The 16,389-nt window shown below is 51.9% G+C and overlaps 1 protein-coding gene across 4 annotated transcripts in view; it reads left to right on the forward strand.

Moving 5' to 3' along the window:
• The window catches only part of Gdpd5 (glycerophosphodiester phosphodiesterase domain containing 5), a 79,848-nt gene that overhangs the window by 37,342 nt on the left and 26,117 nt on the right, over positions 1–16,389 (forward strand). For all 4 annotated transcript variants that reach the window (XM_034514838.2, XM_076938663.1, XM_034514851.2 and 1 more), the window contains exon 3: positions 6,219–6,395. In XM_034514838.2, the coding sequence (XP_034370729.1) occupies positions 6,279–6,395 (117 nt within the window). In that variant the 5' untranslated portion in view covers positions 6,219–6,278. The remainder of the gene's footprint in view (positions 1–6,218; positions 6,396–16,389) is intronic.

Here is a 16,389-nt window from a genome sequence, read left to right on the forward strand (position 1 = left end):
TTGCCTTGGGCTCCCAAGTGCTGGGGTTAAAAAAAAATGCATTAAGAATGTCCAGCCTTGTTTTTTTTTTGCCTGGAAATTTGTAGACCAGGGCGACCTTGAACTCGGGTGATCTTCTTGCCGAAGTCTCCTAAATGATGTAATTATAGGCATGTAATTACACAACAACAAAAAGCACAACTTGCTTTTTGCTTGCTTGCTTGCTTGCTTGGTTGCTTGCTTGCTTGTATATTTTGAGCCAAGGTCTCACTATGTAGCTCTGGCTGTCCTGGAACTTACTCTGTAGACCAGGCTGGCCTCAAACTCAGAGATCCTCCTGCCTCTGCTTCCCAAACACTGGAATTAAAGGTATGCACCACTATGCCTGGCTACAACTTGCCTATTTAAAGAGCAAAATTCAGTGTTGTGTATTCATAATCACACAAATATTACCACTAACTAATTCTAGAACATTTTCATCACTTCCAGAAACAGTTCCAGACCCACAGTCAGACGCTCTGTCCCTCTCTAATCCCCCTAACCCTGGTGTTCATTAATCTGTTTGTCTGTTTGCCTCAGCCAGCCTTATCAATAGAGTCACATAACAAGTAGTCTTTTTTAACTGGCTTCCTATATTTAGGGTTGATTCTCAAGATTCATTTGTGTATCAAGCACCTATGTTTTACTCCCTTGTGGGTGGGTGGGTGTCCTTTTTTTAGTACCAACATCCTGGTTTTGAGACAAGGTCTCTCTCTTGGCCAGAAAATCACCAATTAGGTTAAACTGACTGGCCATGGAGCCACAGGGTTCTGCATGTCTCCACCCCACCAGAGCTGGGGTTGTAAGTACATAGTGAGCTGTCACACACCAACCCCCTTGCTTTTTATTGCAACGAGCACTTTCCTCTGTTGTTTGGCTATCCCCAGTTCTGTGACATTAAAGCAAGGCAGAGAGAGAGAGAGAGAGAGAGAGAGAGAGAGAGAGAGAGAGAGAGAGAGAAAGAGAGGATGAATGACTTGCAAAGTCACATAGCAAGTGAGGGAGATCATACAGAGACCCAGGCCCTCACATCTCAGAAAGAGATTGGACATCATGGTCTGAGGCCTGGTTGGCTTGACAGCTAGTCATCATAGATAGAAGGAGGAATGGGAACATATGTCAGGCACCCTCTGGGAGGTTAGGGTAACAGATGACCTTGGAGGTAGGCATGCATACCCACATGCCCACCATCCTGCTGGGGCTCCATAGCAGGTACTTTCTCCATGGAGGTATGGCTATTCCCTATGAGACCAAGAGGCTATAGAAGCTGATTCAGGTATTGAGACAACACAGGACTTTGGGGTGGGGAAAAGTCTCTTTTGTTCCTGAATTGACAGAGGCTCTTGGCAGAACATTTCTCAGGCACTTGTCTGGTGTGAACAGTGTTAGGAGATAGCTTGAAAAAGAGGGACAGGTGGGAAGGAAGAACCTTGTCTGTAAGAGCTAACCCAAGTATCAGCTGCCCAGTTTCGGAGCCACAACTCTGTGTGCAGAGTTGTGTGTATTCTCCTCTGCCCAGCAAGCTTCTGGAACCTTCTCTTCTCACTGCTCTGTGCTGGTCTCTAGGGAGATGGAGGAATATGGGGATAGTCAGTTGCCACATGGGGGAGGCACACATCAGCAGGACACACGTAACAGAACTGTCCAAGAGAGACTGGCAAGACCTGTAGGCTAGAGTAGGCCCAAGAGGCCTCTAACTGAGACAGGGTTCAGGGGAGGCTCTCTGGAGACTACCAGGGTTAGGAGGAATAAACCAGATGGGACAGAGGGCAGGCTGGATTGTCAGGGCAGGGCCTGGTCAGGGCACTGGTGAAAGTGCACCCTAGCTTTAGTGGGGTTTTAAGCCCAGGCCAACTGACAGCAGGGAGGTTAGGGAGAGGAGACCTGGCTAGGGGTGCGGGAAGCGTGGCTAGAAGTCCTGAGAAGCAGACAGTGTGATAGAGTTGGGTTTGCAGGGCCTGAGAGATTCTCCCTGCAGAAAAGCAGGAGCCACTGGCTGTTATCAGAGGCAGAGACAAGGTGGCCTTGGTCACAGGCTTAGGTCACCTGGCTACTGAAACTAGGAGGGGATGAGATGGACCCCTGTTAGGGACACACAGAGGGAATAGAAGAAATCTTCCAGCCATGGACAGGATAAACATTTACCTGAAGCTAGGAAGAAGCCCAAACATAGAATCACTGAGTCCCAGGCCCAGGTGGGACATTGATTTCCCTGCTGCCTTTTCAGATAGAGCTTTTGTTTCCATTCTTGTGTGGATCTGAGTGAGGTGACTCTGAGGCCAGCAGGCAAGGGTCAGGGAGTCCTGGCTATGCTCTTGGATCTACCTGCTGGGCTTTGCAAAGAGGTGCCCCTCCTCCACCCCAGCCTAGCAGTCCATGGAGCCTGCCCCATAATCTCCAAAGCAAAGCCTCTGCCCACTTTTGCATATCCAGAGACTGAAGCCCAGGGAAGAGCCTAGAGTGGCCCTGCCCCAGAGTAAGTCAATGGCCACACTATGGTTGCCTCCTCCCTGCTGAGAGGTAGGGGCAGATGTGGTAGCTGATGGGATAGTGGAGACTGTAATGCTGGGGACTGCATGGATGAGCTCTGCCTTCCTGGCTGTGGCTTTTATTTCTACCATCTCTGGAAAACTGAGCACATGGGAGTGCCTCTGTGGGGTTCAGCCTGTGCTTTGTGTTGAGAGGTGAACTTGGGTAAAAGTCTTCAGGTGATACAGGTATTGTTTTAGTTTTTTGTTTGTTTGTTTGTTTGTTTTTTGGGGTTTGTTTTGTTTTGGTTTGGTTTTTGTTTTGTTTTGTTTTTTGAGACAGGGTTTCTTTGTGTAGCCCTGGCTGTCCTGGAACTCACTCTGTAGACCAGGCTGGCCTCGAACTCAGAAATCCACCTGCCTCTGCCTCCCAAGTGCTGGAATTAAAGGCGTGTGCCACCACTGCCCGGCCTGGTGATACAGGTTTTGAAGGCATGAGGGAGTCATGGAGAGCGGCTGGGGCTTGGCACGGTGTGGCAGGCCTGGAGTCCCTGGAGGGAGGCTATTAGTGAAGGCACAGCCTCAGTTGCAGTCAAAGCCCCAAGATTTGGGGCCAAGAGAGAAGGGACCATGGAGAAAAGTTGAGGTCTGGTACCATTTAGCAGGATTAGAGTCCAGAAACAGAGTCCAGGAGAGGTTATTGGTGAAAATGCAGCCTAGTTACATTGGCAGCCCCAGAATTTTGGAGAAGCTGGGGTCATGGGATTACCACCAAGGGCAACCGCAGTTGTGGAATAGAACTAGGCTGAGGCTGGGAGACAAATCATGTGCACTGTGGATGTCAGACTTGGAGAAGTGCCGCTGCCAAGGCCCTTTAGAGAGTGAGTGGTGCTCAGACATTGGGTACTGGGTTACTTACACTGTTTGAGTTTGCTTTTGCTTTGGTTTGACTGTGACTGCTCTGATCATTCCCTCTTGGATTAATTATTCCTGCCCTGACTTCCTTCGATGATGGAGTGTGACCCAGGAACTGTAAGCTGGAATAAGCCCTTTCCTCCCCAAGCTGCTTTTGGTTACAGTGTCTTATCAGAGCAACAGGAACCCCAAGACTCCTGCACTTAGACACTGGCCTCTGAGAAGTCAATCACAGACTGTCTCCAGGAAGCAGCCCTGAGTCCTCCTGTCCCTGGCTAAACACCCCTGCCACCCTCATCTCCCTCCTTATACCCCCAGCTTGGGGCAGCAGAGGCAGCCGGGTGGCAGAGGGAGTCTGTACACATGCCCTCCCTCTAGGAGCCAGACAGTGGCCCCCGTAGCAGCACACTTGGCCTACGGTTCTAGTTGAAGTAGCCGCGAGCTGTTCGTGCAGAGAGGCCAGCGTGACTGTGTTCAGCAAAGCTTTATTTATGGATGCTGATTTTGACTTTCATAGAATTTTTATGTGTCACAAGATATTCTTGTTTTAAGTTCATTCCCCCAGTGGTTTAAAAATGTAAAAAAAAAAAAAAAAAACATTCTTAGATTTCAAGCTGTACAAAAAAAAAAAAAAGTTGGAAACAGGTCAGATTTGGCAAACCAGTGGCTACTGTTGCCAAGCCGTGGGTTAGAATAAGGTCCCCTGGAGCCAGACTGCCCGGGTGTGATTTTTAGCTTTGCTTAGTGACCTTTATGAGGAGCTGAGTCTTTCTGAACTTCAGATTTATAATGTATAAAATGGGAGGGTGAAGACAATGCATTGGGAATGCCACTTTGGAAAAATAAGTTTAGTATTTATTTCAAGGAAGTGCCAAATGTCAATCACAAGAGTTACTGTATCTACAAACTGTGAGAATAAATTGTAATTTTCTATCCTCAAAGTTTGTATCCAAAGGAAATGGAAATACATATTCACACTAAAACAAGCAAAAACTGGTAATAACCTGAGTGTCCTATAACCGATGTGTGGTGGATAGGCTAGAAAACAGTCATAGAATTGAATATTATTTACCTTTATATTTTAAAAAGGAGCTGGGAGTGGTGGTTCATGCCTGTAATTCCAGCACTTGAAAGACTGGTCAAGAGTCCAAGGCTAGCCTAGGATAGTTATTAACTTCAAGGGCAACCTGGGCTACATGAGGCCTTGTCTCAGAAAAGAAGGAAATGACCTTTGATGCATGCTATGACATGGATAAGCCTTGGAGACATTTTGCTAAATAAAAGCAGCATCGTTCAAAAGGCCATGGATTCCAAGATGGGGAAGCTCTAGAACTGCTAAATCAATATCACAGAAAGCGGCACAGTAGCTGCCAAACCTGAGGGGCAGGTGAGGGAGGATGAGGGTGCCATTGCTGGTAGGCTTTGGGGTAGTCATTGGCATGGCAGAATTGCTGTGGTATTGGGTAGTAGTAGTCAGGGGCTAAGCATAGCTTCTCAGATACACTAAAGATAGGCACACTGAACACCACAGCGCATGCCGAGAATTTTACAGATGCAAACTGTTCTTTGATAAAAAGTGGGACACCGCTTCCTTCCCACAGACGCTGGTAGCACAGTGAAAGGGAAGCATGAGTTGGGGGCCTGTCTCAGGTTCTGTTGGGAGGCTTATGGCTTTGAGTCTTAGAGGCAACAGAGCAGAGCAGGCTCCTCATCCACACACCAGATTCACCATACTGGTGACATCCATAGAGCAGGGCTGAAGACTGAATGATGACTGAATGATGTTAGGGTCCCCTGGTCACATCTGACCAGAACCAGCCAAACCCTGGGGAGCAGAGCAGGGTCCAAACTGACAAGCAGCATTTGGAAGAAGCAATTCAAATCCTCAAGGTGCCTTCCACTGTCCTCGGTCTCTACAGTACCCACTATGCTGAGTGCCGCCTGGGCCTGGATTGCTTGGGGATGCTAGAGCAGACCCTCCTCGGCTGCCCTCACGTGCTGTGCTTACAGGCCAAGCACTGCCTATTCTCTCTCTGAGCCTTGGTTTGTTCAATTGTCAGACAGCTTTAGGACAGGGTGTCTGCCACTTTAGGGGGTTTTGATGACACTTTAGGGAATCGTGAACATGTGTGGCACTTCCCAGTGCTGGCCATATCTCAATCCCTCCCGTGCCTGTCAGTGTTTATGATAATGGATTTTGTAGAATGTTTATTTTGAAAGTCTGCTATTGCCAGGCTGTGTTCCAGTTACGGGGGAGACAGCAGAGAATTAAAAAGACAAAACTCCTCACCTTCGTGGAACTTACAGTGGGGTGGGCAGACAAACAAAACAAGCGGATACATTATATTTAACAATGTGGCTGAGAGGATAAAGCTGAGAACAGGGAAGGAAGCTTGGGGAGCAGGGGGAGGGGATCCAGGTATGTAGAAGGCCATCTGGAAAAGTCTAACAAACCCCGGTATGATGCTGCATGCCATCAACTCCAGCGCTCTCGAGGCTGGGATAGGAATATCAAAAGTTCAGGGCTAGCCAAGGTTAGACAAGCTGAGAGAGGAGTAAAGAGAAAGAGGGGCTATGCAGGTTTCCAATGGAAGTGACAACAGAACCATACTAGGTAAGAGTAACAAACGCTGAAGACATCAGCATGACCAGAGGGGAAGAAGTTGGAGGATGAGTTGTCAGGGATACGTCCCAGGGACCTAGGATGTCCAGAAGGGCTTCCGGAGAAGATAACCTCCCTGACCTAGGTTGGGGGTGCTTCTGCAGGACTAACTCCTCGCACTTGCCCTAACTCACAACCTGTGCTTTCTCCTTCAGCATCAGCCAAGAGCCTCCATGGGCGCTTGAGGGCCAGGCACCAGGGCCGCGGGCACGAGCATGGTGAGACACCAGCCCCTGCAGTACTACGAGCCCCAACTGTGCCTCTCCTGCCTCACCGGCATCTATGGCTGCCGCTGGAAGCGCTACCAACGATCGCATGATGACACCACGCCGGTGAGCTTCTCTGGGATGGAGGCAGAGGCATCCAAAAGCCCAGTGATGGACGCAGGATCCGAGGGAAATCAGGGCTCAGCTGTCTCTATGTTGTTCTGGACAGGCCCATTACCCTTCCAGGGTTCAGTTTCTTCCTCAGAAAAATTAGGCCATACCTGGCCAGGAGGAATGGATAGAAAGGGGTTTGTCTGTGTGTATATAGATAGTTATTAACTGTCTTCCAGTAGTGGTGGGGACAGCCACTCCAGGGACCTGAGCAGGAAGGAATGTGTGTTTGTGTGTGTGTGTCAGGGGGTGGTGATCTAAGAGGGGTCACCTCAAGAAAAACAGATCACAGTTTCTGGAGGCCTGAGAGCCTAGGTAGGGATGTCAGGAGGGAGAGGGGGTGGGATCTGGCCATCCTGGAGCCTGGGAGCTGATGGGGCCATTGCCTGGGACCAGGGCCCAGTCACCTGAGCTGCTGGCTTGCCAGGGCCAGCAGCAGGTGCTAAGCTGGATAAAGAGGCCTTAGTTACTGGCTGCTCCGCCAGACCGAACTGCACTCCTGTCCCCGGGCACTATCAGCTGGTGGATCTGGTTTCTTCTCTGAAGGAACCCAATTCCTCTGTGGTGTTTATCTAAAAGCTTTGCTGCCTGGAGAACAGCTTTTCTCCTCCCTCCTGCTTGTCTGAACAAAGAAGCTAGCCTCTGAATTCACCAGCTCCAAGTAGGCTGTAGGGTCAAGGATACAGCAGCTGAGCTGAGGTGGGAGGTTCAGTCAGGAATGGGGAGGGCAGGGTAATTGCCTACCTGCCTGCTCTCCTCTGTGCTGGAGAGAGACAGAGTGAGTGCAAGACTCTGTCAGGAGCCTAGGCTGTGACCCCCATGAGAAGCATGGACTATCAGTGTGAACCCAGAGCAGATTCCTTATGGTGTCCCCATTCCCAGCACAGAAGAGGAAACCTGGCTAAACAGAGCAAGGGTGAAGAAGAGGAAGGGACATGGCCAAGGCCACCATAGCCTGGCAGTGCCGGGATGGAGCCCACCTCCCACTGTATGGTCAGCATGGTCTGGCATCCTGAGCATTACATGATTTGACCAGTCTCTCTTGGGTAGACAGGATTTGTCTGCCAGGGAGAGACACAGACCAGAGCTGACAGATGAAGGGTCATGGGTGCCTCTTCCACTAGTAGCCAGTGGCTGTAAGCTGTGCACCTGGGAGGGAGAGGTGGTAACATATCCTCTCATGGGCCAACATGTGAGACAGGATTGTTGAGTGATCAGCATGGTGCCACCTATGAGAAGACATTAGGACAGGTCGTTCCAGGTGCTGAGCCTCAGCTGCTACATCACAGAGTAGGAAACGGCGGATCAGTGACTTCTGCATTGTGGGTAATCCGCTTTGTTCCATAGCAGTCTGCCCTGAGCCCTCAGGCCTGGGGCAGGCAGCAGGCCTCTTTGACCTGGCCTCCCTGTGGCTGGTACCCTGTCTGCTGTGCGGGTCAGTGTTGTACTGACAGGCTCCACTCCCACTGCACGTAGTGACACATGGGTGATGCAGAAGCAGAAGCCAGGGGCTAGAGCAAGATCACCCAATGGTAACAAGCAGAGCAGTTGAAGGATGACCAAGCTCCTAATAGAAAGGCCACCAGCCAGGCAGCCTTCCTCCGCCATGAGTCAGGAAGGGCTTGACTGGCGAGCTGGGGGGTGGAGAAGGTATGCCCAGGCAGTGACTCCGTGCCTCAGTGGTTCAGGCTGTGGGACACCATAGTCTGGGGTGCTGGGTATGGAACTGAGACTGAAGGAGTAGCAGAGATTTCAGTCTGTTCTGTCTCTGCAGATGGCTGAGCTCACCTCAGGGGACCCCAAAGTCAGCTGATGTTGAGCCTCTGAGGCTCATAGCCTGCTTCCTCTCTTATTCGAGCGAATGTTCTTTCTCTCCTCGCTCCTCTCTCCCCATCCTCTCTCGCCGCAGATGGCAGCCATGGTGATGAGGCTATGCTGAGCGCTCTTGCCAGGCGCAGTAAAGGGCACAGAGGTCTGTGGACTCAGACAGCTGCTGCAGGCTAGGCCTCGAGTTCAGTTGGCAGGGTGCTTGCCCTGGGTTTGCTTCCCAGCACTGGTAAACCAGGCCTGGGCACACACAGTTTGTCTGTGTGATCCCACTACTCAGGAGTAGAAGCAGGAGGATCAGAAGTTCAAGGTCTTCCTCAGCCACTTCGAGAGTTCCAGGCTAGCCTGAGTTACCTGAGGCCTGGTCTCAAACAAACCAAAAGCAGCTGGTGTGGAGCAGGGGCTATACGTACAGTCGTACAGTTGCTGGGCGAGTAGAGGCTGCTGCTAACTCGGGAGCAGGGAGGAGAGGCCTCTGCAGGGGTCCCCCCCACTCCATATCTCACCTGTGCAATGGGAGGCAGTGGGTAGATGAATCCTGCCCCTCTCATCATGGAGCTAGGAAATAGGCAGATAGTCAGGGTAAGAGTCAACATTGTTGAGCATCCCTGGCATGCAGGGAGCAAATTATTTACAAACAATGTCTGCTTAATTGTTCCAACAACCCCTGCTGGCCACATTTAATTGTGCACCCATTTCACAGATGGAGAAATTCAGACCCAGAGCAGCTGTGCGGGAGGTCACGACAGGTCTGCAGCCCCAGTTGCTGGGGGCTGGAGGCTGCAGAAAGATGGTTTGCATTGGTGCATGGATAATAATGAGCACTCCGGAGAATGGGGCCGGGAGCAGTCAGGAAGTTGTGACTGAGGAGTGGAGTCTGGGGCGAGGCAGGGTTGTGCTCTGATGCCAGGCCGGGATCCCCAGTGGCAGTCTTGGCAGGCCAGACTGGCTTCCAAGCAGGCCCTGAGGATGAGCAAGATCACAGAGCTTGGAAAAGAACTCCTCATGAAGGTTGCTCTCCGCCCACCCACGTCTGCCTCTGTACCACCCCCAAAGCCTTTGTTCCCAGGGCACACCATATGAAAGCAGGAAGCTGGGAGATGGACTGGCCTCTCCTGCCCCTGGCTGAGGGTGTGGAGCAGCAAGGCTGAGGGAGTCTCACCCAACAGCAAGGAAGGGAAGCAGAGCTTTTTATAACTGGGGATAATTAATTGGCTGTTGTTTGTGAGTCATTATTTTAATACTGCCAATTAAGGACTCAGTGACACAGCACCGTTCTGGTTGTCCCTGGCCCTCCCACCTCTGGCAACCTCCCCTTCAAGTCCCTGGGTCCCCTGAAGGCAGCAGTGTCAAAACCAACTTCCATACTGGGAGGGATTTAGGTCAGAGGCCCGGAGGAACTTCCCAGCTAGACACCAACAAGCAGAGTATGGTAATCAGCTGTCTTGCACGGTCTGTGCTACACTTGCTTTTTAAAAGCTTGTTATGACCCTAGTTGATCTTTCCTAGCTTGTAAATGGGGCTCCAAGAAGAGCGATTGATTCATCCTGAGGGGCCATTGGCACAGCATGCCCTCCCCCAATCACTTCCCAAGCTTGTGTCTTCTCCCCTTCCACCTCCAGTGTGCTAGGCATTTACATAGTCAATCAACAAACCTATTCTGGTTCATGCTCACAAATCACAGTTGTGTCTGACCTGGTTCCTCTCCTCCCTTGAAAGAGAGCTCTGGCTGGTAAGGGTCAGGGGACAGACATGAATAGACACCCAGGGAAATCAAAGCCCGGCCCAGGGAATGCTGGGAGTGGGTGTTAAGTGTATGGGGTAGGGTGTCTATTGCTACTGACTCTATTTGGGAGCTGAAAACCATTGCACTTTATCTGGGGAAGGGAAAACAGGTTACCTGGGAGGCCTGAGCCTGCAGCTGTACTGAGCAGCCCAGGCCTTAACCTTGGGCCGAGCTATGCAAAGGCCCCAGGTGTTAACTTGTGCAGAATACCCCAACAGCCCTTGAGAGGAGAGCCAGGGAGCCAGAAGAGTTTGGGAAGGTGACGTGTGTGCACACATGTGTGCTTGTACACACATGCACATGTGCAGAGGTGCAGGCCAGGGGAGGGATATGACAGACAACTAGGTCCAGTCACAGCCTGACCCAGGCAGAGCCTTGGAAAGAGTCCCTTTCATGCAATAGTCTGGGAAGCTGGAGGCCACTCTTGCTGTAAGGTCGTGAGAGAGGCTTTGGAAATGGACAGGCAAGTCAGTGTCCTCAGTCCCAGGGGCCTCCCTTCTGGGGTGGATGGCCGCTTCTCTTGCCATGAGTGTCTGCTGCTTCTCTCCCTCCCTTGTCCTTCCATACAAGCCATGCTGGCCATGCCAAGTGCTTCTCTGTATCCTTCTCACCACAGAGGTGTGGCTCCCCGCTGTCCAACCCCCCACCTCTCTCCCTTCACCTAACTCAGACCTTTCCACCAAACCAAGCTGTCACTCTCCTTCCTCGTCCTGTGGCTCTCACAATCACAACCCTTTGGTCCAGTGCTAGCCATAAGGACCGGGATTTTCTGGGCCTCCCAGTGGACTTAAGGCCTGGCTCAGGCTTGGCAAGGTATACTAAGAGGAAGAATGCAGGATGGACAATGGCTTGGATAGTGGACAGTGACTGAGGAAGTTGCCTAGGGGTGTGCCTGGCATCTTGCTGACCACTGTTGGGGTGGGACCTCTAAACTTGAGTGTTGGGGTCTGGAGAAGGAAGATGCATCTATGTGATAAAGGGCCCCCTGTATTCCGGTCCTGCCTCTCAGGGTTCTGGCTGTGGTTGGCAGGGGAGGATGCTGACTCACCCTTTGGGTCTTCCCAGGCTACCCTTGAAGCTGAGATTGGTTTGTTCTGCAGGTGGACAAGAAGGGGAATTTCCCAGCTTCCTGTCCTGGCAGCCTGTGGTTTGAGTCTTGGATGGGTTTTTGTAGCGGAAGAAAGACCGCAGGGTTGGCTTGGTGATGAAGCCCCTTAAAGAAGATTCCAGGATATGGTTAGATTCAGCTACACACAAATGGGCAGCCCCTGGCCAGGCATCTGTATCTCTAACTCTGCCCTTCCTTTTGATACTGCCCAGACCCTCAGGCAAGCCCCATGCCTCTCAGCCTCAGCTTGCTTGCCAGTTATATGGGGTATTAGGTGGCAGGTACCCATGAGCCTCCTGTCCATGTAAGAAGAGACCCTGCTCTAACCTTGAAAAAAGTGTGACCTTCCTACAGATGTCCCATGATGACATTCACCTCCAAGTGGCTACAGAGACAGACACTGAAGGATTGAGAATGGTCCTCTAGGCCTCATTCTTTACTTCTACAGTGGAGTGGAGTGAGAAAGAGACCAGGAGAGGACCTCCTGGCATCTTTCATCACCTCTGGGAAGGGGACTGGCAGAACCTGGGCCTGAGTGCGTAGAGGCTGAACCATCCCTTAGGGAGAGTATGGGAAGTAATCCAGCATGGGCCTGTAAACGGGTGGGCCTGAGGGGTCCTCCAGCTCTCCTGTGCCTGAGGGGTAGCCTGAGAAAAGAAGAGTTGCAAGCTGGCCCTGATCCCTTTCCTCCACCTAATGAGCTGCTATAAGGGTGCCCTGGCAGAAGGGAGGACAGACAGAGGCCTAATTGCCCAGCCTTCTGTAGCCTGGAGAAAGAAATCCAGCCGCTTAGGCTGCCAGGAACCGGTTGGCAGTGAGATTCTAATAATCCCCTCCCAACTCAGCCTAATGCTGCCATCTATCTCAGCCCTGCCCGGCCGCCCCTCCCCCAAATCTCCTGGGCCAGAGCCAGCATAATCCTGCCAGGGCATGCCCATCTCTGCCTCCCAGGAACTCCTGCCGTCTTCCCAGCCCACACTCCCTCCATCCCTCATTTGGAGTTGAGCATGGGACAGGAGTTGAGCATGGGACAGGAGTGTTACTGGATGCTGAGATGTGCTTTACTCTGCGACTCCCAAGCAGGGCTGAAGCACAGGAGGTACTGGGGGCAGCTAAGCCGAAGGAAAGTCTACTCAAGGCAGAGTCACACACCACAATAGAGTCCAGATAGATTGAAATGTATTTTCCCTATTCTTAAACGTTTCTTCTATTTAGAAAGCATGGAGAAAATTGTTGAGGAAGTCAGACAGTCTGGAAAGATGTAAATGGAAAGACGCTGGAGGCTTTGTACTCTAGGCAGGCTAGACCTTGGACTCTTGGGGTCCAGAAGGATGGGCGGGACTCAGAGCTGAAGGTAAGGCTGTGTGTTCCCTGCTGTAACTATGACTTAAGTGTAGTGTCTGCGCTTAGCTGCTTTCCTCAAGCACAGAGGCGGCACTGAAGAAAGTAAAAGGGGTAGGTAGACCTGACTACATGAAAATTTAAATTGGGGGTCTGAGATGTAGCTCCATAGGAAGAGTGCTTGCCTGGCATGTGCCAGCCTTGATGAATTTGATGTTCACACTTCTAACACCAGGTAATCCCAGCATGTGGGGAGGTAGAGTCAGGAGGATCAGAAGTTCAGAATCATCCGTAGCTTAAAAAATAAGAGGAGGTGGATGAGCTGCCCAATAGGTACAGGCACTTGTCATCCAGGCCTGGCAATCTTGAGTCCAAGTCTGCAACCTGTAGTGGAAGGAGAGAGACGACTGTCAAAATTATCCTCTGACTTCCACGTATGTACCATGGCAAGTGTGCGCACGTGCATGCATGTGTGCATGCATGTGTGCATGCACGTGTGTGTGTGTGGGATTCTTTGAGATGGGATTTCTCTGTATAGCCTTGGCTGTCCTAGATCTCAGAGATCCACCTGCCTCTGCCTCCCAAGTGCTTCGATTAAAGGCGTTCACCACCACTGCCCAGCAATACATTTTTTTTTTGATAAAAAAAAATGGCCATAGGAGGAGACGCCATTTACCCAAACAAGACCTGACTGCTCCATGTCTGCACCCTCTGCTCCTTCCTGCCAAGATGGAGGCTCCCCAGCCCTCACAGCAAGCCCTTTCCTTCCAGCCCTCCTTCCTCCTCCAGGAAGGCCTCTGTGTCCTTCCCCATAGCAGATAGTAAAACCCACTGTCCTCTGTGCTTTTAGGCAGTTCTCGATCTCAGGCATGCCCAGGACCGGAGTGTCCCATCTGCTGCCTGGTCACTGCTGCCGACTGCTGGGTCTCCACAGGAAAGGGCTCAGCAGCCCTGAGAGGAGTGACAGGAAGAGAGCCATGGTGAGGGTGGGGCTTGGTGTGCCGTGTGAGGTAGGGAGCTTTTCAGAGTGGGTGTCTGTGTGTCCCAACCCCATGTGCCATCTTCTCTGTGTTCTGCAGTCCCTTGCTGGTGTCCTAGCCCCATGGCCCTGCTTCTAGGCCACCCTTTACCTTGGTTCTTAGTTTCTCCATTTCTTAATAAGTGGATGGGTTGAAATAGTGAAATCTGAAATTCTTTTCACCTGTATCTTCTGTGGCCAGACAAGGATAATTATACATCCTGCCCCTTGTCTCCTTGAGACAGTTGAGGACCACAGAGGACCCAGGCCTGGTGGCCAGTTCTGACTGACCAGTGCTGTTTGTTCTTTGTGACCTTAGGCCTGCCACTCCCTGTCTGAGCCTCAGTTTCCTGAGATGATCTCACCTGCTCTGCAGAACTGTGGTTGTAGAGAGCTGTATTCTCCAGTGCTATGAAGAGTCTCTGCCCAGGCCTCTGTCTCCCAACATGAAGGCTGTAGCCTCTGTGTGAGGCAGGGGCTGAGCAGCGGCGCATGCCAGGGTCCTTTCACCAGCAGCCTCCAACCCTTCTGCCTGCTCCTGGGGCTCACAGTTTAAAGCCTGCCAAGCCAGGCCTCATCTCTTTGGCTGCCTATGGGTGCCCACCCTGGGCCAGGTGCAGGCCATGGGCCTGCTGTCCTCAGCAGCTAGAGGAAGGCTCGGTGTAGAACACGGGAGGGTGAAGACTTCATCGCTGTCTTCACATAATTAAAGGGCTGTCAGACGCGAATGGTAATTATAGGAAGCATGGTGGATCTGGCGACTTACAGCTTACATGTGTAATCACTGGGGCCTGGCAGCTTTCCTGTGAGCTGCTGCTGATGTCATCTCTATGAAAAGGGAGGAAGCTGAGGGTTGAGGTGCTGAATGCCTGGGCCCACAGCCACATGGCTGGTGGGTAGAAGGGCTGGAATTAAAGCCCAGCTGTCTCTCTCTCTCTCTCTCTCTCTCTCTCTCTCTCTCTCTCTCTCTCTCTCTCTCGCCATTTGACCCCAGTATTTTTTGACCCCTTTGGCTGGATTGGTCCCACAGTTTTCATCTAAGTGGAGGTTGGGAGGCAGGAGGGAACAGCTTCCCTGCCTGACCAGTGCCACACTGCAGGAGAGCTCTCAGTGTCCTGTGTGACACTCCATACCTGCCCTCAATTGAAGAGCAGGAAGCTGGCGTTCTAAGAAGTTGGAAATCTCCAAAGCTACTCAGCTATGACCATCTCAGGATTCAAACCTAGCATGGCTGAGTGTTTGAGTCCAACTGCTGGTCGGGCTGAGCGTCTAAGACAGAAGAGCTTCGGGGGCTCTTCCTGGGGCTGCCTGAGCTGAAGTAGGTTAACCTCCTACCCTGCCCCGGTCTGGAGGGCAGTATACAGGAAGCATGAGCTGAGTGAGACATCTCAGACTCTAGTGCCTATGAGTCTGAGTCTTCCGTGTTGCTGGTGTGGGGCTGGCAGCTCCTGTCAAGTACCATGAGATCATAGAGTTCAGAAGCTGGGTGGGCTCCATTCTGTCTGGCTACCCAAAAGAGGTGGGCATACCAGCAATGATGGGCAGCCGTATGCATCCTGGTGGCAGTTGGGGGTACACAGGGGCTGGCAGTGAGTGGAAGCCAAAGTGGCAGAGTTGCTGCCTCCCCATCCGGTGCCCATGTTCCACCCCATCTTCCTGTGTCTTGGGGACGATCAGAGCTCCTCTGCTAATGAGCCTTTTCTGTGAGCAAGGTCTTGGAGTGCAGAATGTTCTGGTATGGGAGTGGGAGGTGGACGTGTTCATGAACAGGAGGCAGGGAAGACGAACCATGACCTTAGTGGCCCTGACTACCACAAAGGGTCTCAGCTCCTGGAAGGCCAGGGCAAGATTGGGAGGAGATGAGACAGGGCTATGGGGCTGGAGCCCTAGGGGTTCTCTGTCAGTTGTCAGCCGCAAGCCTCCATTCCACGGAGCAGGAATACAAGATACTGCCTGACCAGGCCAGGGCTCTCTCCCAACCCAGATGCCTCCTTCCCTCCATGTGGCAGACTCCAGCGCAGGCCTCCTGCTACCTGCCACCTGTGTGATCATTAGAACTACCACTCAATAAAGGGGCAGTCCTTCTGTGCAGCCCCCAGCTGCCTAGGCTCAGAAGGAAACATGGCTTCTTTCCTTCAGTGGGCCCCCTGGGCCTGAGGCTAGTCTGCTACCCCCAGAATAGTCTGCTAGTCAGAACCCAGCCTCCTCCATTCTCAGTCTGGAATCCATACTTTCCTGGCTCCTCACACCGTATCTGAGTGCTACCTTGTGTCCCCACATGCAGGTAGGCCCTTGGAGACCCAGGCCACACTTCTCTCCACCACTCTCCAAGAAATACACAATCTAGTCAGAGAGCCTTTCTTTATCTTACACCTACTATGAGTCACTGGAAGCAGCTCAGCTCACTCAACAGCACCCTTCCCAGGTAAAGCTTAGTCTTCCCCTCCTGTAGGTGAGGACTCCAGGCTCTGAGGACAACCCCTCCCCCCAAGCCTAAACTGCAGAGCTGGAGACACCCTTCCTATCTCTGCAGCTGTGCACAGTTGGAGGGCAGGTTGCTGGGTACCAAGAGCCAGTATAGGCAGTTCAGAGGTGGGAGGCTGTTGGGTACTCCCCACAACACAAAGGTGTCCCTGAGGAGCCAGAGGCTAGACCTGGAGGTACAGCCTACAGAAAGGGAAGGGTGAACAGACCCTCGGCGGGGGTCATACAGAGTCCCAGAGTGGTAGGATTGGTTCAGGGGGAGCAGCTCAGATCTCCTGGGCTCCACATTCCTCTCCTACTTGGTGACCTCTCTGACTGCCACTTGCCCGTGTTGACTGCTCTCTGCCAGATGATCGTCATGATAAACTACACTGTGTGGTAACTG

Source organism: Arvicanthis niloticus, chromosome 1 (assembly GCF_011762505.2).
Source record: "Arvicanthis niloticus isolate mArvNil1 chromosome 1, mArvNil1.pat.X, whole genome shotgun sequence".
Lineage (NCBI taxonomy): Eukaryota > Metazoa > Chordata > Mammalia > Rodentia > Muridae > Arvicanthis > Arvicanthis niloticus.